A 21,429-nucleotide genomic window follows, 5' to 3' on the forward strand; every position below is an offset into this window, starting at 1 on the left:
ATGTCCTTTGCATTTTACAATACTCACCTCATCTGGATCCTCTAGGGCTTTCTCCAGTTCCTCCATTTCCTTCTTGTGGCAAATCGGTGCGTTGGTTGCAGTTCTGTATCCAGCTCTCTTCCACTGAGCCAGCTCCACCTGTGCGGCTCCAAACGCATATGCTGAGTCAGTGTAAATGTTCACTTTCAGGTTCTTGGCCAACTGCAGCGCTCGGATCAGGGCTATCACTTCAGCTCTCTGGGCTGACTGCTGTCCCTCAATCCTTCCTGCCTCTATTACCTGATACTCCTGTCCTACTCTGCGAACTACAGCATACCCTGCTTTAAGTCCTTCTTCATCTCTGTGGCAGCATCCATCTGTGAACCACTCTGCTCCTGCTATGGGTTCCGCTTTTAGATCCTTTCTCACTTTCTCTTCAACCTGGGCTTTCTTCACGCAATCATGTGGTTCCCCTGACCCCATTAAATCTGCCATATTAATGCCTTCATGTGTGAATGTCAGGTTAGGTGCATCTAAAACTTTGCTCAACCTCTGTTGTTTCAGTGGGGTCATTGTGAACGCCTGTGAGTTCACATAAGCCACTACACTGTGTGTGGTGAGCACTTTCAGTGGATGTTCCCTTACTATGTGTGCTGTTTTCTGGATGATTTTTGCGACCCCTGCTGCGTGTCGTGTGCATGTTGGATGTCTTGCTTCTATTGGGCCCAGTTTTATGCTAACATACATGAGCACATCTCTACTCCCCCCTTTTTTCTGAAACAATACACCATTTACAATGTCATTTGTTTCAGAAACATCCAGGTAGAATGGTTCATCGTAATTTGGCGTGGCCAAGTCAGTGGCCCTCGACAAATCCTGCTTCAATGAAATGAACGCGGACTCTGTGGCCGGTGTCCAAGACAACTCAGCCCTCAGGTTTCGAGCGCCGACTTTCTTAATCAGGTCCCTTAAAGGGGCGGTTTTACCTGCGTAGTTTGGAATGAACTGTCTGCTGTAACCTGTCAACCCTAGAAAAGAAAGCAATTCTTTCACCGTGCGTGGTTTGGGATGTGTGAGAATTTGGTCTCTGTGTGTGCTCATTAACCCCACAGAACCCCCATCATGGCAAAAGCATTTGTCAGACCCCTCAGTATGTACATGCATTTTGGACTGATAGAACCCCATATTGTTATCGCACATGCAAAACATTTGCATGTTTAGAAGGGTGTGGCTGTTTTTTGTTTTTGTTTTTTTGTCTTACCGTTTTTCTCTTTTCTGTCAATGCACACTTTTTCCTGTTGTTCTACAATTTAAAAAAAAAGTGCACCAGGACATGGGTCTTTGACTCTGACCACAGGACAGAGTCAAAGACCCATGTGCCTCTGTGGTTATTTTTTGTGGTTATTGTTGTGGTATCAAAACACGTTTAGTTTGTTTGAAGGAAGGCCTACCAGTATTATGGCTTTCAATTCTCTTTCTCTCTCACATTTTTCCATTCATGGAAAAGAAATGTTGTTGGACATATATCAATATTTACTTCATATATGATACAGCTCTATCAGGAAAGTAGAAATAGTAGAAGAGTAGGAAATCCATAATAGCGCGCTGATTTAACGAAATAATTCAACACTGAAGGAAAGCCTTTATTTGCATTCCAGAAGGGATTTAGATCAATAACCCCTTTCAAGCATGCTGTGAAGTATAAAACATTAAATCAATAAATACATACAACAACTGGAATGCACACAAAACGTCAACCTACAGTATCGTAAACTGCCTTGAATTGTGACTGAATTATGAGGTTGCCAATCAATCAAAATTCAGAAACTTGAGATTTGTTGAAAATTTAAAAAGTACATACACCTGAATTAAACAACACAGAAATTAATCCCAAGAAATAGCAAGAGCCAAATTTTGAAGGGGGGAAAAACAGACATCAAGACTTCAAATATAATATCACTTGAATATAGAGATGGGCATCGGTGGTCAAAACCCATTCCTATCCGAGCGACTCTTCCGCCACAGATAGATGGCCAACAACACTGAAAGACAAACAGTAACAGATTTGATCTGAGTGGAAAAACTAGAACATTTGAATCAATTTGCAGTAGAAAAGGTTTTCAGGAGTTTTTAAGAAATTGGTTCCAGGTTTGAAGAAAAAGCCAACTTACCAGCAAGAACACCGGGTATCAGCAGGGAAAGTAGTATTGCAGAGACACGGTGTGGTGCAGGATTACTGAGGCTCACTGTCTTGTCACCATACTTTATCTAGAAAACACAAAAACGCATTTCACAGAGGAAGTCTCACCAGAGCAATGGGTCACAGTATTTCCTCTATTACTACTATTTTGAAGGAAATATATCAATTTGAAAACGACTGTAAAGAACTATTGTTATCTCCATTTCTGTTTCATGGTTTTTTGTTTTACTATGTTTGTTCCTTTCATGTCCCAGTTTCATCCCTGTGTCTTGTCTTCAGCGCCTGTTGTGGAAGTAAGTCTTGTCTCTGTGTTTATTTACCTCCCAGCAGTGTCTCTGTTTAGTTTTTTCAGGTTCACGTTTCTCAATTTTGGTCTCACCGTTTGCTTCCTGTTTAATTTTGATAGTCCCATGTACATTATATTCAGTTTTGGTTATTATGTCTCATTACTTCAGTCTTCACATGGTCTTTATTGTGTTCTCCCCACAAGCTGTGTGATCCATGGACCCTTGTTGGAGGCCAGTGTGTGAGTTACTGATTTTCAGTTTTACCTGAGCTATTTTGTAAAGCACATTTTGAGCAATAAAGCTATTTTGAAGTTTGCGTTTGTCAGTTTTGAGTCCTGCTTTTTTGTCCCACCCTGCCTGCCGAATAGCGAAACCTGACATAAAAAATTGGAACTAAAAAAAAAAATCATTGGACTGTGTACATAATCGAAATGGTAACGTCATATACAACAGTTTGCAATGTGCCTGTGTCACTCAGTCCTTTATCCAGTCTCTCTTAGGATGTCTTCAGTTGTAGCTACTGTTTTTCTGTACCTTGTCCATTGTTTTTTCCATTTGTCTTGCAGCTGTTTTCCTTAGTCTTAATCCCTGTGTTAGTTTTTGTGTTTTCAGTTATCTTGAAATATTGATTCTTTGTCAGATCTTACCCTTCGTCAGTCCTGCCAACATTATCTTGATTAAAAGTCTTTCTTTTCTATAACTCCTTCCTTCAGATAGCCAAGCTACAGTATTTTACCTTTTCTAGGGATCTTATATCCAAGTATCTGCTTTGACAGTTCAGACGTTTTCCCTAGGCACCACAACACACATATATACTGTGACTTCCATAGGAAGGTCATTTTGAACCTCCTTAAGTTTCTGTTGGTGGGTTGATGGGAAGTACAAATTGGCCCGTCACTATACCTGCTGAAAGACCGTGTTAGTGGTTTCGTCTACGATCTAGCAAAGTCCAGTATCCTTAAAAACTAGTACAGTGGAACCCCGACTTATGAAATTAATTTGTTCCCGAGGGTCTTTCGTAAGTCGAAAATTTTAAGTCGAAGCACCCATCACGCCTGTTGAGTGAACGATAGGCTATAGGCTAATTGCTAACTGCAACAACAATACGTCGTTCAAGTGGAACAGCGAAGCGCAAGTACGAAAGCCAAGGGGTTGTCACATGATTCGGAAGGCATTGTGGGAATTGTGGGCATTGTGGGCTCAGCCAATCAGAGCCAGCGGATTTCGTTACACGGGCATTTTGCCGTACCACGGGCAGAAATATTGCCGTTAAGTGCCTTCGTAACTTGAATTTTTCGTTAAATGGGGTATTCGTAAGTCGGGGTTCCACTGTACTCCCTTCTTTGGTCTATCAAATTTAAACTTGTACTAAGCCTGTATTTAGCCGCTATGTTTAGCAGACTGACCTCACCCTTTATTTCAGTCTTTACTTGTCTTTCTTTTTTACTCTCTTGTATGGGTCAGAATATGTTGTTTTCCCTGTGGCCCTCCATTAGTGGGTGGGGGGGTCAGTGTCCTTTGTCATATTTTCCTCTTGATTCTCATTAGTTTTTCCCTCACTTGTTGTACTGTTTTCGTTCAGGTTGCCAGCCCTCACCTGCTGCCTTCCTGGAGGTGCTCCGGTTTCTCTCAGCGTCCTAGCCTCTTGCTCTCCTGAAGCTTCTAGTGCGATCCCCCTCTTCCATAGGTCACTTGCAGTTTCACCGGCATCATCATATCTCTTTATCCAATCTTCCCAATGGATGCTTATTTTGCTATAGGCGGTTTCTTTTGGTATGCCAAATATGTGGATGCTGCTTCTCCACGATCTTGCTAAAGGTTGGTTATTTTTTCTTGCATCAGCTGTGTTTGGCTCAACAACATCACAAAGGCCTCGTTAGCTTCTTTGTGCCACTTTCCTAATTCTGTCACCCAGCACTGCATTTTGTTTAGCTTTGCTGTTTGTTCTTGAATCGTTTCCTGAATTTCTCCAAATTTCCTTTTCATAGCATAACTGATGCAAGTTAGTTCTTTTTTCACTTTCCTTTTGACTTTAGCTTTGAATATTTTTAGTTTTTGTGGGAGACTCTGCATGGTCACTGTGCTGTCTTCATGCTTGTGTCCGTCTGTCTCGTTGTCTCTCTCCATCCCTTTTTCAGCTTGGTTAGCATTTCGTCAGCTTTCTTTGGCTACTTCTTTTGTTTTCTTCATGCACATGCATCATTTGAATCGTGTCAGTATTTTTTAAAGTCAGTTGTCTTCCCAGTCAGTCACGTTTCCCTGTCACTGTTAGTTACTGTTGTCTCTGTGCTCCATGTTCTGTTTCTGAGCCTTCCCTGTGTTCCTGGTGTCTTGTCTCTAGTGAAGGTTTAGTTCAGTTTTCTTGTTCTCCTGATGTAGTCTCCGTGTGTTGTGTGCTTGGTTCTAAGCCTGCCATGTTCCACGTCTCTGTGTCAAGTCTGCTTATGTCTCATGCTTCCTGTTTTATTTTGATAGTCCTTGTCCTGTGTATCTAGTTTTGCTTCCCTTTGTCTCATTATGTCTGATTAGTCCCAGCTGTGTTTCCCTCCTGTTTCTCATTCCCTCCCTCGTGTATTTAAACCCTGTGTTTTCCTTTGCCTTTTGTCGTGTTGTACCCTCATGGCTGTGTGATTCTCCATGTGTTTGGTTCATTAGGTTTCCCAGTTTAGTTTTGCATTGTTTATTTATTCAGCAAATAAAGCTGTGTTTTCTGAGTTTTGCCTACAAGTCTGCATTTGGGTCCTTTCCTGCCTTCCACACACAGCCATTTCATGACATTTTTAAAGGCAAATAGCGCTGATTTGATCTTTTCTTCTGCTAATTGTGTTTTAAGCTTAATTTTTAAAAAAAAAACAGTAATTTGAAAACATACCAGAAATGTATTTATGGTGTAAATTGTTAGCACAGGACTGTACTCCTGAGGACTTTGTAAGTTAATATAGATCTTGTGATGTTATACCTATTATCACATTAATCAGACTTAAAAGAAAGATTTACCTTTAACTCGTAAAATTCTGTGTTGGGCGGCCTTTTAATCCGACAGATAAATGAATCCATCTCTTTACTGGTTTCTTTGGCCTCCAGGATACAGGGGTATTCCTGTTTGTCTTGAACGCCCCACACTGATAACTCTTCTTTTGACATCTCCAGGTTGTCTGACTTTTTCTGAAACAACAACAGAAGTCTGACCTTTAGTGAGCTGATGTCATTATGTTAGTAGATTGTTTCAACAGACGCAACATTACCTGTATGGTGATGCGTACATCTTCCCCTGTTGTTACACCCATGAAGCTGGTAAACTCAGGGTCCGGATAGTAAATGATGTTTGTGGAGCAGGCCAAGGTTTGATTGGCTACTTTCAAAGACACACTGCTGCTAAAAATCCCCGAAGTGTTTTCAGCTGCAGGTGTGCCATAGGTGAGACTCTGCAAGGAGTTTGACTGTATAACGCAGAATGTATTTAGTGTGTGGACAGTACAGCAAGCAGATGAAGATGTCAAGATAAACCAAGCACTGCACAAACACATTTCCAAAAGAATTGGAATGCTTAAGTCACCTTATTTTGTCGAGCATAAAGTGCATCCAGAAAGTATTCACAGCACTTGTTCACTTGTTCCACATTATGTCATGTTAATTCCAAACATTCCAACAGCTATTCCTTATTCCAAAATTGATTAAATTCACTTTCACCTCAAGATTCTACACACAATGTACCATAGTGACAAAGTAAATAATAGTTATTTGAACTTCTTCCAAATATAGTTTTTTAAATTAAGAATATAACATATACATAAGTATTCCCAGACTTTTCCATGACATTAAAAATCAGTCATCTGATTTTGATTCAGTCAAAATCAGATCATCCTTCAGATGTTTTTACATCTTGACCGAAGTCCACCTGTGGTAAATTCACTTGGTTCGATGTGATTTGGAAAGGTGCACATCTGTCTATATAAGGTCCCATAGTGGACAGCGCATGTCAGAGCGCGTGTAGACCTCTGAGACAGGATTGTATAGAGGTGCAAATGTGGGGAAGGGTACAGAAAAGGTCCCAATGAGCAAAGATGCTGGCCACTTGTATGGAACCACGGGACTTCCTAGTTCTGGCGGCCTGGCCAATCTGAGTCGGGTTAGAAGGGCCACAGTCAGGGAGGAGAACCTTCCAGAAGGACAATCATTTCTGCAGCACCTGAAGAACTTTCAGACCATGAGAACAAAACTCTTTGGTCTGATGAAAACAAAGATGGAACTCTTTGGCCTAAATGCGAAGCGTCAGTAGGAAACCAGCACTGCTCATCACCTGCCCAATACTATCCCTACAGTGAAGCATGGTGGTGGCAGTATAATGCTGTGGGGATGTTTTTCAGCAGCTCTAACTGGGAGACTGGTTAGGGTTGAGATGAGATGAATGCAGCGATATACAATGATGTCCTTGATGATGAACCTGCACCCGAGCACTCTGGACATCAGACTGAGGGGAATGCTCATCTTTTGGCAGGAAAACAATGCTAAGCACACAGTCAGGATAACAAAGGAGTGGCTTCAGGACAATCTGTGAATGTCCTTGGGTGACCCAAGTTAGAGCCCATGCCCAACTGAACCTCTCTGAAAATGGCTGTGCTCCGATTCTTATCATCCAACCTGATGAGCTGGAGAGGTTCTGCAAAAAAGAATGGGAGAAATTTCCCAAAAATAGTTGTGCCAAGCTTGTAGTATCATAATCTAAAAGAGTTAGGTCTGTAATTGCTGCCAGAGGTGCTTCAACAAAGTGCTGAGCAAAGGCTGTGAATACTTACATGTTTTCTTTTTGTTTTTGATAAATTTGCAGGAATTCCAAGCAAATTTATTTCATTTAGTCTTTTTTCGGGTAATGTTTCTAGAATTTTAAATGGAAAATGAATTGAATCCATTTTGGAATGAAGCTGGAACAACTGCAGCGCTCTGAATACTTTCTGGAAGCATGGAGCCTTCAGAAATTCTTGACTAAGAAACTAGAAATATTTACATTTAAGTTGTGTTAAAACTGTATCTGTAATAAATGTCAGACTGTAAATCCAAAATCCTCTTCCTTCTTGCTGCACTGAACCATCTGTCTGACCCTCACTTTCATTTCCTCATTCATATATTCAACAGAAAAGGTCATATCAGAGTGCATTAAAGAGATAATGATCGGGAAAATGAAAACCTACTTTGACGTTAGCTCATTGTTAACATGAACACTTTTGTAATTAATCGTTCATCTAGACAAAGACGCCAATCGGTTACTCTTTCAGTCACAGATAATCTCTCTGAAACTTTGTTCACCGAGTGTTTCCCGGGTTTCCCACGCTAGTGAGTCCATCAACTCAGAGCAGAGTGTTAGACTGATGTATTCAGTTTATAATAAACAGTCCCATTTACACTGTGTGTGTCTGCAGACCTGATAGCTGCTTTTTCTGGGAAGCTTGACGTCCTGCTTGGTGTGGTTGTGTACCACTCCTTCAGCAACCTCCAGGTGTGACCCCGTGAGTGTGAGCTTCCTCTTCCCACTGCCAAACACAGAGCAGCATTTATGCAGAGCAGAGAATATGAAAGACTTGATCACAGAGAAGTGAGTCATCCTTGGATGACGTAGTTGTCATGTTCTGATGCAGACCAAAGTGTCCGATGGACTGAAACAACAAATTTAGAAAGGATCACGGTGGGATTCTTCAAGAGTTTACTAGAGAAGATAAATGCCGAGGCACGATGCTGCATCACTTCTGAATGGAAGAAAGATTTGCAGCCTTATAGCAGAAAGCCAGCGGAGCTCACTGAAGAATAACGAGAAGCTTATTGTTTGATGGACCAGAAAAATAACCATCTGTCTATTTTCTTTCCCGCTAACCTGTTATATTTGTAATAAATAAATAAAACTAATGTAGTTTTAGATTCGGATGATTAACACCACCTTGACTATCTGCCTCAGGAAGACTCCCCACTTCATTAGCTGGGCCCACGTCCTCATTTTAGGTTTGACAGCGTTGTAGTAGGTAAAAGTGAATGCTTTGACATGACTTGAGCTGTGGTTTGGGGAAGGCCTCGAAGGGGACTGGTGATGGCTCCCTGACCTGGCAGATCCTCATGTACTAAATAGAAGTGAAGAAGTTAAAGAATGGAGAACAAGCAGGAAGGGAGGGTGGGGCACGTAAACGAGAATGAACAGCTTGCAGAACTGGGGGAACCTGTGTAGATGACAGCCAGAAGGTTGTCATCTATAGACGAGCGTGTTTGGAGGCGTGGTCCTGCTCCTGAAATTCCGATACATAATCTCCAATAAAATGATCTGCAGATGATTTTGATTTTTGTTAATCAGGTTTGTTATAGCACTTCTCAGAAGATAATTTCTTAGAGATGGTGCGCTCCATATGTCACATTAAATGAGACAGCGCACATATGGGTGGGGGGTCATGGTTTGGTCCTACCTTCGCTATTGTGGCTGATATGAGGGTAGGGACGGCCTTAAGCTGGGCATACACTGTGCGACTTTTTTCAGTCGCGTTATTCAGCTTCTGCTCAAACTGCACGATTGACTCGCAGAGGCTATAAGTTCGTAGGTCACGATGCAGGTCTCACACTGTACGGCCCGATGCTCTGATGCAACCTGAGTGCTCACACTGTGCGTCCATAAAAATGAAGGTTATAACAGAAAATCTCTCGCTCGCTCTCCCTCTCTGTCTTTCACCCACACAGACACACACCACCATCAACTTTGCTAAATTGCTAATGAAAAACATTGGTCAGGCAGCTGTGATTGAGCAGCATTGTTCATCCAGCTATTTTCACAGTTGTTGTGGTCGTGATAATTTTGTGAGGCCACATCGAAAAGGCTCGGATGAGCTTGCCAAAGTTCTACAAGTGCCTCCATCGCTCGTGTCCAGATTACACGCTGCACTGCCGTGCTACTCCGTCTTTTTCACCGACATTTATGTGTTTGCGCGTGCGCAGTGTGAGAAGCTGCGGTGACATACTCGCAACCAAGCGATTGATGATCGGGAGCTGGTCGTGAGGTGTTAATCGCTTCTCGTTACCCCACGTATACTACACGATGCACGACACACGATGAAGGCCAAACTCGGGCCGATCACCAAAACGGTCGCACGACTGAAAAATCGGCTCAAAATGGGCCAAAAATCGCACAGTGTAAGCCCAGCATATAAGGCGTCTGGGGATTCCCTAGGGACGTTTTCCCTGGAGTTGTTAATTTGGTTCTATATGATAGTTTGGTACTAAAACCTAGTAGTTTTAGAATTTAGCTAAAGGTGGCCTCCTCAAAAACAACTATCAGCACAAGTTTCTTTTAATCATAATTGCAAAGAAACTGACATTAAGCAAAGTTTGAGTTCAAACTCTTTCTGTAACCTCGGCTGCTGGAAGTTGTGTATCTACGATAAGCAGTTACCACTGACAAATTGTGCAAAACTAATTTTACCTCATCCAGCTGCTGCTTGGAGTAATGTTGCCGCAGGATGGCGATGAGCGGTAAGTGATGTTGGCATCACCATGGCAACTACCATCTTCTAGGATAACACACACACGGACCACACCTTTGATATCTATGCTGGGAATGTGGAACATCAGACTGACACCAGCGTTGTCCCAAGTAGGAGACCTGAGCAAAGACACACAGACTCAGTGACATCATCATGACATGCAGAAAACCTGAAAACAAACAAAACTTTTCCTCAGCAATGAAAATAATCTGTTTAACAATTTTTTTTTTTTACAATTTTTCTTGTATAACAAAGGTTTGGTGGTTTTTTTTGGTTTTTACTACTTTCGTTGTTTGCACCTTAATTTTCAATCCTTAAGTTATTTTATTGTTTTGTGTGATGGGAGACTTCACTGCGAATTTCACTGCACGCTGTGAACTGCTGTTTTTTTTCTTACTGTGCAGACAACAGTACATTTCTCCTCCTTCTGTTTTACACTCAGAAACCAAACAATCTGCGTTTCAAACTGTGCATCATTTGACCTAATTTCTGCAAGCCTGAGTCTAAAAGCTCCAAAGCCAAAAAACTTAAATAAAAATCAGCATGTCCAGTAAAAATGAATGTTTGTTGTCAATGAAATCTTTATCAGTGTTTTTCACTCATTTTTAACTATTTTGGCATCGATAAGTGCTGGGTGAGAACTCGCATATTCCCAAATTGTAGAATATGTAGGTTTGTAACAGAGGTGGGACCAAGTCATTGTTTTGCAAGTCACAAGTAAGTCTGAAGTCTTTATACTCAAGTCACGAGTCAAGTATCAAGTCACTGGTAAAGTCCAAGTAAAGTCATAAGTGTGAAACTTTGAAATTCAAGCCCTTTCGAGTCTTTAAAAGAAAAAAGAAAAAAATTGCAATTATATGTTAAAAAATTGACCATTTATCTCAACACATGATGAAACACGTGAACTTACAAATTATACACAAAGTTATTCTGAAATTGCACCTCTATAAAATACAGCTCAATTAAACTTAGCTGCAAGAATAATCTTCCCCTAAATGAAAACTGCAAAAGCAGAACTTCCTATTCAGACAAAAACTGCTGAGATTTCCACAGGAGAAAACAAAGAACCATTGCAGCAAATGTAGTGCGGTGTGATTAGCATATCCTCTCTCTCCTGCCTAGTTGTTTTGTGCACATATGTGTCTGTATCTGTCTGAGTGACAGAGTGTGTGTTCCCTGAGTTCAGGTACAGGACCCAATTTCTGAAACAGACCCCGCTCACCATCCACAGACAATTCTGAGATAACAAGCTGCATGTTATTCTTGGATGCACTTGTAGGATTGGATTTAAAATAGCATAACAAAAATATCACACATGTGAAAGCCAAACAGTATCATCAACGTAGCCTGGACAACATTTGCTAGCAAGATGAAGTCAGCTATCTCATCGTAGCAAAAGAGAAGCACCAGCTACCGTTCTTTATGCAACTTCGAATGTCGGACAAAGTTGGAAGTTGTTCCATCTCCGTCTGCGATTCTCTTCTTGAATGTTTTTTGCATATTGCATTTCGTTTTTTGTTGACTACGTTGTAGTTTATGTACCTGAAAGAAATTACTTTTGGCAGCATTTTTGGTTTGAGTGTTTTTTTTGTTTGTTTGTTTTGTTTTATCTGGTTAATTTGATTGGCTGTGCCACAGCCTACGCACACAGTACGCAGTGTGGTAAGAATGAATGAATGAATGGTGCACACTGTTATCATATGCCTATTAAATTTTAGATTTGGAGTAATATAGCAAGTAAACAGGTTCAAGTCCCAAGCCACTGGTGTAAAAGTCCAAGTCAAGTCACAAGTCTTAGAACATTTTTTCAAGTCATAAAATTATTGACTATTGGTTTATACCAATAATTACTGATTTTTGGTTTGTAATATGTGTGGTTCCCCTGGATTAAAATCTGCTCTTTATTTAGTTATTTCTCAGAATCATTCTAGTTATCTGTACAGTGACTCACTCTTTTGGAGTACATTCAGCATGCGTCTGGATCCTCACTCGTGTCACATAACCAAGGTTTTGACCTGATAACACTGCATGGTTACTCCCATAGAAAGACACCACATTGGGAGTGATGGAGGAGATCTCTGGCCCCTGGCAGTAACACACAAAAATAATCAGGTCGTTTAATTTCCTTCTGCTGACATCATAACCTCTACTGGATGGGGATAATGAGGATCAGACTCACAGATTTCTTCCCAGGCTCCAACTCTTTGCAAACTTTGTCCTGCAGGAGGGATACAGCACTTAGCATCTGCACAGCACTGTAATCTATCAGAACTGACCTAGGACCTGTTGTGGCTAACATTAGCTTAGTTCAAAAAGAGGAATAAACAGAAAACTGCTAATAAAAGTATTGCCATTTTTTTTTATAAATTAGACATGTAAATCATTGTACTGATGAAGCAATAAGCACTTAAATAACATTTTTTAAGTAAAAAAAATCGTTCTTTAGCATCTCTAATGTATGTTTAATAGTTTCGTTTTCTACCATCAATCCCATGTTTCTTGCTGAATGTTAAAAGTGATGACTTTAAAATAATGTAGCACACAGACTGGTATGAAGTATGAAAATCCATAAAATCAGTCATTAGTACATCAGTATTTCCTTGGTTAGCCCAGGAACAGCTGTTTTTGTTCCATCCACAACCAGCTTTGATACACTGCTGACACCTGGACAGGAAACATATTGGAGATGAGATGAACAAAATAAAAGGTGTAATCACAAAAAATATGAGCATGAAGAAGAGACGGGAAAACAGATTTCTTTTTACTCTGACTGAGTTGTTTCAGTCATTTAAGATGATCCGACTTTCTGTGTGTGGGACTAAATAAGGACGTGATACAGTATCATGTCATATTGTGCATAAAATACAGCTGTGGTTTTGTTATAACAAATGTTTTTGTAATTCATTGATGTCATATTTAACTGACATTAGGTAAGAATTACAGGCCTGCAACCAAAAAACTGCATAGGATTTTGTTTCTTATAGATTTTTACTCATTGAAACCGGGAAACATATTTTAAAAATTCCATCTCGTCAGGTTTTCTTGCAAAACTCGTGTTTTTACTGTAATTAAGCGTACAAAATCTGGTATCCTGTACATGAGTAAAAACACCATTTCCAATAATGATTTCTTACATTAATTTGATATTTCTGACTCAAGAGAAAGACACACAGAAAATGCGAGGAATTGAGGGTGGTCAGTAGGACGGGGGGGGGTACGGTGGGTTTGGCAGTGTGAGGAGCTCAGATGATGGTGTCCAGGTTTATTTTGTTCATAGCGAAAGGTAAGGAATGATGGAATGAAATGGAGATCCTGTTTGGATTCAGCACCCTAAAAAACATCAATTACCAAAAGTATCCTACGCAGATGATTTTTATTTTTTTTTCGCAGACGTGTCTGCGCTCACACGTCTGGTGGGATTCAGGCAGGCGAGGAATCGAGGGTGTGACGACAGTCGTACTTTTCACGTATTTTATCTAATATCTCATTTATTACTTTTATTAATTTCTTATATTTTAGTCTCGTGTGTGCTTTAGTCTTGGTGTGCACTTCAGTGAGGACTGCAGAAACATTCAGTCGGAGTTATTCTGCAGGAATAACAGGAAAACAGCTGATGTTCCGCCAAGTTGTTCCGACTAAGGCTGAATTTAGGAAGCTGTGTTAGCTTACTGTGCTGACTAACGACATGTAATAATGATGATGATTCAGCTTTGGGGAAACTCCAGACTACAGCACATTACGAGTGCTCTGTACTCGTCTCTGTACACCTCCAGTCTTCGTTTTTGTCTTGACGATGGCTAAACTGCACCAAAATAAAGACCACTCGCTAACAACATCTCATAGAATTTCATCCAATTATTGAACTTTTCTAGCTTTGGTCACAAAGGTTTCATTCTCTTTGATTTCTAACTGCGACCTGATTGTCTGATTTATCTGTTTATCAGATCAGATGCAGTGTAGTCTGTCCACAGTGAGTCGTTGAATTATTTCTGATATTGATGGACTTACAACTCGAAACTTGGCGCTCCACTGATGCTAGAGCAGTCGTTTAACCTCAGTCGTTCTGACAGTGGTGATGTCCCAAGTCTGAATTTTACTGTGACATAAAGACCTGTAAATTTTTTAAAAAAAAAACTTATGATGAATGTCAGTGTCTCTTTTATTAGTGATATGTCTGAATGAGCTGCACTAATATATAAAAATAAACAGGTAGAATTTGTCAGCTGATAAAGAGTATTTCATCTGTCAGAGTGGCTCTGTCGTTAATATTTCTGGGTGGATTTTCTTATTTTGGCAAATGTTGCAAATCAAAAAACAAGTTTTACTGTGAAGTATTTTTAATTCCTGGAATTATTTCTGAAAAGTCACCGACCATCAGCAGGAAGTGTACGATCAGACAGGATGCAGGTGCACTGTGGGAACTGTGGAGGAGGGTTATTCGAAGCACAAATCGAGCCGGAACTTGCAACAAACTGACAGGCAAACCTCGATGACACTTCTTCACCCACAGTCAGGTGTGTGCGGACTTTTATTGAGATCTGAAAATGAAGAAAAAAAGTGATGAATAACTGAAAACCAGAAATGATTACAGTCCTGAGTGTGTTTGTAAGCTGCACCTGTCCGTTTGTGTCCTTTTCCACTCTGTGGGAAATCATTTTGTGTTGGGACTCATCAGGAATGGACAGCCAGTCTGAATCTGTGCAGTCATCTTCAAATGTGCAGCTAGGAGAAGAAAAAGAAATGATCACCAAGTTCAGAATTGTTTGAAGACGTCAGCCACACGTGTTGTTTCTCTGACCTGCGTTTAGAGCCACACCACACACAGTATGGATCCTGTGCAGACCAACACTGCTGCAGATTTGTGTACGTGCTGCAATTCGACACACGAACTCGCTTCACCTAGAACGACAAACACTGTAAAATGCAGCACAGATGCACATGACGTTCAGATAATCTGTAACTAATATAAGTACCTGGTTTCTAAATGGCACATACACATGTTTCTGATCCACTGGATCCAGATGTAATTTAGGAAACACTTTGCGGTCATCACTGGTCCTGTAGAGCACCGTGGGACAGCCAGCGTGATAGTTCCGATCCACAGACAGCTAACAACAAGAAAAAGGAGATTTATCCAAGTTTGTTATACATTTCATTTGCTTCCTTTGAAAGCTGAGTTAAAATTAATAAAGGGGTCACACCAGCACAGAAAATGAAAACACTGCTGCTGTTTTAGAGAACTCTTTGTTGCTGCCCAATTTCATCACATCCTCCAACTGTCATTGTGTTGCTCAGTGTATGAGTCAAAGTCAAAGCTAATTTAAATTAACTGGCATAATGTTACCTGATAACCACCTTTTGTTGTTTAGGTGCCACAAATAAACGCCTCCTTCTCTGTATTTTTAATGGATGATGTCTAAGTTCATAAGAATGTATCGCTTTGGTTGAAAATGTAATTACACACTTTCTCATATACTGATGAGCACAACGTTCTTTTTTTCTATTAAATTACCTAAAAAACCCTTAGTGTACCTTTTAAAAGAAGATAACATAACATTAAATCATTTGAGACAGCGGGCATCTTTTGTTGTTTGTGATGAGTGCACTTTCTTTGCATGCATGAACACAAATGTCATGCTGCGACCATGATGACCCTTAACTGACAAGCATTTTATATTGCAATTAAGTCAAATAAAGTATTACAGTTGGTATTCATGCTAAAGGTCTGGGTGTTAAAAATGATGTTGAGGCTAACATGGAGCCTCGTGGCAGGATTTCAAATGCTGAAACAAACACTTCCATTAAACTCTCAGATCGATTAAGTAATGTCTCAGAGTGCAGCAAATCTGTCTCCTCCTCTTCTCGTATTCAGCCAGGAACAGAAATGAATGCACTCTTGACCCATGCTGCTTCCTTAGAAGAACCCAGGCTCTATAACATTAAGCAGAATGACTAAGAAGCAGAAAAGAACAGTTTTGCAATAAAATAGAAATATCTGCAGCAAACAGTAGCGGCGCTGAATGCCTGAGATCATGGCAACGTTTCAGAGGCCCACTCAGATGTGATGGTGTCATATTTCTAAACAGGATCAGTCAAGATAGTGACCAGAAAAGCAGTTCTGTCATCAGAAACATTTACTGTCTGCCAGCATCCAGTTAACAATGGTGAGAAAAACACTTTATAACACTTTACACTTTACTCCGTCTAATTCCTCTAGAATTAAATGAAACTGTCACATTGTGACAATTACACAGTAGTGTAAGGAATTTAAAGTATTGTGTAACTTCAGGTAATATAGAGGAAATGAGACACAAATTAAATTATTAGCAATTTTAAGTAATGCAAAAATAATTTTAAGCAGTAAATAATTTCCAGGTGTTTTAGTGGAAAAGATATATACAATGTATATAAGAGCCCCCTCTAGCTCCCTGTGGGGTGGTATGTCTGTGTTCTTTCTCAAGATTGGCTCTTCTACAAGAGGCCTGGGAATCTGAGGGGAGATGATTTCAGTGCCATCAGTCTCCTCCTATGGCCAGCTTATTATTCTATCTGGGTGGCTAATGACCAGCAGGGCCTATGTATTGCTTAGTTTTTCTTTCTACCACTCAGTTGGTTGCTCAGTACATATCTTGTCTACTTGAGGTACTTGACTGTGGCTGACCTTTGTGCATCTTTGTCATGGTTCCTGTTGACCTGTGGTTATATCCAGGTACTTGTATCCTGTATGTCTGCTTCTCTGCCTTCTGGCAACTCCATCACCTTCCCTCTCTTTGCAATCATTCATTGTACAGGAGGTGACTGATGATCTCTTCACTCCTGAATTATTGTCCGTATCTGCTCTCTGTGATAAACTGGCTTAGAGGGTTGAGGCCTATGCAACAGCAGTGGGTACAGTGCATCACCTAGATATGTTTTAAACTTTATGGTGACATGAGTGATTCCCTTTGGGGTTGGCCTTGTTGAATGAATGTTCTTAGTGCACTGTTAGTCTGATACAGTGCCAAGCACTCCAGTGTTTGTGTGTGGGACACTGAGTGGAAGGCTTTCTTGTAGTCAGTGCAGCGGTGCTCAGCGTGGTCTGCCTGGTCTAAGAGTCTTGGTGCACTGCTCTGGCAAACAGGAGTAGCTGCTTTCACCCTGTTTTTCCTTTTTTTTCTGAGCAAGTATTCGCTTGCCTTTCATGGAATGCTGCTAGTGACTTCAGCCAGTACTTCCAGTATTACTCAGTTGCAGTTCTGGGTGCATCTGTTCCCATGTTATTATTTCGTTGTAGCTGAGAGAACTGAACTGGAGCTTTGGAGAACAGACCCATTTATTGTTTATTTCTTCAGCTTAGTGGCCAGAGCTGTGAGACTTTGTTTGGCAGCTTTCAGAGTCCCACTTATGGACTTTATATTGTACTTCATATTCATCCATTCATCATGCCTCTCATTGAACCATTCTGCACCTCGGTTTACTGACTAACATTGTTCCAGACTTCCTTGATTGTGGTTTTAAGCTTTCTTCACCTTCCTACATAGATCTTTGATCTGATACTCACCTGCTTCTAAGACTACTGTGCTGTATATGAGCTCACTGTTTCACATTTGTAAACTGTGTCAGTGAATCGGGGTAGTCTGTCTTGTTTGGGTGGCTACCCTGAGTCAGAGATTCATCTGCTGAAAATCATATCACTAACTGACATCAGTAGTTTCTATCTAACTTTGTGGGAGTGGCAAGAGAGCTCAGTTAATCTTTGGCTTTATTAGATCACAATAAAATGCAAGGGACTGTGGCAGAGGAAAGCTGCATCCCTCCATCCATTAAAGCCATTAAGCTACTATCATAATTTATACATGAGCGTAAATGCAGCCTGAAAGAAAATACTTTAGTAAATATAGTAAATAGTAAATATTGTGTCAAGCAAGCACAATATGATTCTTTAACGATGTGATTGAGCTGTTGTCAATAGAAAATTGTATTTTGTTAGGGTATTGTATTTTTTAGTCAGTATAAGCTTTTAATGATATAAGTTTGCTTGTGATAGAATGCTGCATGATGGTCATTTCCTTGCTTAGAGCTGGTTGTTCTTTTCATTGTTCAGGACTGATTGTTCTTTATAAAATATGTTCTGATATTTGTATCTGAGTCTTCTCACAGCGATAGCAAGAAGACAAACAAGCAGTTCTGACCTCGAACACACACACACACACACACACACACACACACACACACACACACACACACACACACACACACACACAATCACATACGCACATGCTCACGTCAAATGTATTCATTTTTCTTGTGTATAAATAAAGACAAGTGCAAGAGCAGAGCGCGCATCGCAGGGCCCCCACTCTGGTGTGAGCGTTCTGTGATCGCCCTTGTATACAAGTAAATGCTGCAGCGTCTGTGTGTGTTTTTTCTCTTAGACTCTTAGCTGAAGAAGTGTCTTTAGAATAAATCTCTTGACAGCTGTCAATACAGAATCTCTACTGAATAGTTTTTTTTTGTCAACTATATGAAAGCAGGTGGAGGATGATGAGTGACAGAGGAGAATACTAGCAGAAGGCAGTGTTAGATACGTGACCATCACATACTTGCTAGTATCTCTAGAAAGTATTTCTATTAACTGATATCTATTACTTAATACACACCTTAATGAGCTGCCCGTCTCCTGTCCCAATGAAGAAAACCATCCAGCCTCTCTTCCTCACTGCCAGCACAGAGGTCATGTAGCTGTGCCTGAAGAGCACTGCCTTCGGTTTCAGGATCTTTGGCTGAAAAACAGGCAACCGCCAGATCGGATATTTACAAAAAACTAACCAGCAGAAGTACTGAAAGTACCTCATATATAAATAGCATCTCATTACTCAAAGTCTAAAAAAAGCCTTGTGTTGTTGTGCCATCAGAGTGACCTCTATTTATTCACTTTGTATTTTTGTCTTGAATTTAAAGTCAAAAAATAAAGTGTTAGTTTACACGTTATAGTGCCAGTTGAAAATGAAGAAATACATAATGTGGCAACATGTCACATGTATTGTTTTAGGGTTTTTTTCTTTTCTTTTTTTGATTACATAGTGTGTACAGTTTAAAAATCGGCCCTTAAAGAATCAGTAGAACTAAACGTTTTTATAGATGATTTCTGTTTATATACATTTACTTCATTGAATACTAATTAGATGCAGTTTCACACACAACAAATCTTGTCTAAACAGAATGATCTCCCATCCACAGCTCCTTAAGTCCAAAGAGTTGTGCTGGTCCGCAGCTGCAGCAACATGGTTTTTACTTACAGTTTGTAGGGAAAACTAATATTCTGATAATGAATCAATATGAGGTCCTATGAATGCACAGCACCAACTCTACAGAAGGCTTAGGCTGCTCTGTATACTTTATTGTTTTTAATAAATCAAACATCATTCATCTTCACATGAACCAGCAGACAACACAGTACTTTAAATACCTCAGAATCCTTATTCAGTCATGACTTTTAAATCATTTTTTACAATCTGGGACTCTAGATTTTTTCTATTTTCTAAAATCTAAATATTTTTAAAACTTTTAACGGAATATTTTGTCTCATTTATTGAATTTGTCGCTGTTGTTTTAGTTCCACCATTTAATTATTTATTTGTTTATTTAATAATAGAGTAGATTGTGCTCCTGCATATATCTTACAGTTGTTATGTCTTTTTGATGCCACGTAACAATACTACTTTCTACTAACCAAAGAAAACAATAATGCGACAGGTGGAAACAGTTCCAACCCAAAAAATAACCATTAAAAAAATAAACTTAAGTTATTCAGCGACCCACCGTCACCCTCACTTCTGATGGCACAGAGGTGTAGAAGTCTGGATCTCTGTCGGCGTTCCTGTTGTTATCAGGGCTGATGTCAAACACCATCAGCTCGGTGTCGGTGTCTCCTCCATCGATACTGAACACGCCGCTCCAAAGCACCGGCTGCTCCCCCGGGATGACCGAGGAGGCCACGAGTCTGCTGCGTTCACCGTTAGAGACACTGAGAGTCGCGCCCCACAGAGACTTGAGTGTGTCAGTTTTATTTTTTTCGCCTTCGAGCCAAATGAGACGGACTCTGTTTGTTCGAGCTGAGAGCACGTTGGAGAACAGATAGATGGTTGAACTGATCTGAAACCCGTCAACAAACTCCACATCACCGTTACTTTTGATCCCAGGTGTGCCTGAAGCTCCATCAGTTAGAGAAAATATACCTCCACCCTGTTTGTTATCCGTATCATGAAGGTTGATAGTCTGCTGATTAATGCCACACTTGTTGTTTTCGGGCTGTTCTTTGTTTTGTTGGATCGCGGTCAGAATGTAAGCGTCAGTCTGAGTTTTCTTCTTCACATCCACCAGAAAGCTGACAGACCTGCTGCTGTTCTTCAGAGGTCCCACCTGGAAGTGTTCCCTGTACAGAAGGTTGGAGATGTTCTTCAGGTCCAGAATCTCGCAGTGACCGCAGTCATCGTCAGTCACACCGCAGCTGATCAGAGAGTCATTCTTTGTGAAAGGCAACAACACGTTGATGCTGAAAGTTGCGTTCCACTCAGCTGTCTCAGAAACCCGGTAAAACTGGACATCATCCTGCTGGTTTCCGGTCTTTAAGATTCCTCTCTGGGTCAGATTGTTGATCAGACTCAGGTCGTGGCTCAGCTGGTACAGCCTCTCCTTTGTGGCGACGTAAAGTGTGTTTGAGGTTACGGCGAACTGACGGATGTCTCCATTAAACGTGAAGCCTCCATCCTCCTCCAGGCACGAACCCGGTTCTCCGCAGAGAACAGAAAGCAGAGTGAGCAGCAGGATCATCTTGAATCTACAGCAATACTTCCTCTACACAGCGAAGTCTGGCACGGCTCTCTGCTCTCTCTGACGTGGTGTCTCAAGACTTGTGCGTAAAAGCGCAGCGTGGGTCTAAAAGCTGAGACGAATACTGCCTTCCGAAACGTCAGAACAAAGCCTGTTCGGCTTTTTTACATCCTGTCAGAAATTACAAATCCTGCTTTAATTTATGCTATTAACGCTTGCAGTTAAAGTAAGATAGGCTCCTCTATAAATGCTGTGCAATTAAAACACAAGTTTCTCCCACTGAAAACGCTACGTCCCGATGAACAGAATCAACGTTTTGAGAAAACACACAGGAATTTTTATAAAGAGTCATTGAATAACATAACGATCATCTAAGAGACAAGTTAATAGTAGCAGCCTCTCTCTCAGTGCCATGAAGTCAGAAAAAAATAAGGAAGACAAGACACATCCTCTTTCTGATGTGCACAGCTGTCAAAAGTGTGCAACCTTTTAAGAGCAGCACCCTCTCTGTCTGCTGCAGCATTCATTTCCGAAAAAAAGTTTCGCTTTGTACCCCTGCGGTGAACAGGAAGTAGTTCAGCGTTGTATTCTTGTGGCAATAATGATTTCTTGGCTTTCGCTGCATATGTGCTTGTGAGTA

At 40.6% G+C, this 21,429-nt stretch overlaps 1 protein-coding gene across 1 annotated transcript; it reads right to left on the reverse strand.

Annotated features, from left to right (window-relative positions):
* Positions 1-1,601: 1,601 nt before the first annotated feature.
* Positions 1,602-21,253, reverse strand: LOC116323202 (plexin-C1-like). The gene is made up of 16 exons (XM_031743478.2): positions 19,779-21,253; positions 18,617-18,739; positions 14,951-15,085; positions 14,776-14,876; positions 14,594-14,699; positions 14,350-14,515; positions 13,986-14,088; positions 12,566-12,641; positions 12,157-12,195; positions 11,929-12,062; positions 9,917-10,096; positions 7,886-7,994; positions 5,712-5,906; positions 5,464-5,631; positions 2,151-2,247; positions 1,602-2,021 (listed from the first exon to the last, which is right to left on the reverse strand). The coding sequence occupies exons 1-16, from the start codon at positions 20,787-20,789 to the stop codon at positions 1,966-1,968; spliced, it is 2,799 nt and encodes a 932-aa protein (XP_031599338.2). The 5' UTR covers positions 20,790-21,253; the 3' UTR covers positions 1,602-1,965.
* Positions 21,254-21,429: the final 176 nt, after the last annotated feature.

This window comes from Oreochromis aureus, linkage group 17 (assembly GCF_013358895.1).
Source record: "Oreochromis aureus strain Israel breed Guangdong linkage group 17, ZZ_aureus, whole genome shotgun sequence".
In the NCBI taxonomy this organism is placed as follows: Eukaryota; Metazoa; Chordata; class Actinopteri; order Cichliformes; family Cichlidae; genus Oreochromis; species Oreochromis aureus.

Excerpts from the sequence above, each read along its gene's own strand:
- LOC116323202 (XM_031743478.2), bottom strand. The coding sequence starts at position 20,789 with ATGATCCTGCTGCTCACTCTGCTTTCTGTTCTCTGCGGAGAACCGGGT. Across the intron at positions 18,740-19,778 it reads CATCAGAAGTGAGGGTGACG|CCAAAGATCCTGAAACCGAA; the intron begins GTGGGTCGCTGA and ends CCTGTTTTTCAG. Across the intron at positions 7,995-9,916 it reads CCAAGCAGCAGCTGGATGAG|TGGGAAGAGGAAGCTCACAC; the intron begins GTAAAATTAGTT and ends TGTGTTTGGCAG.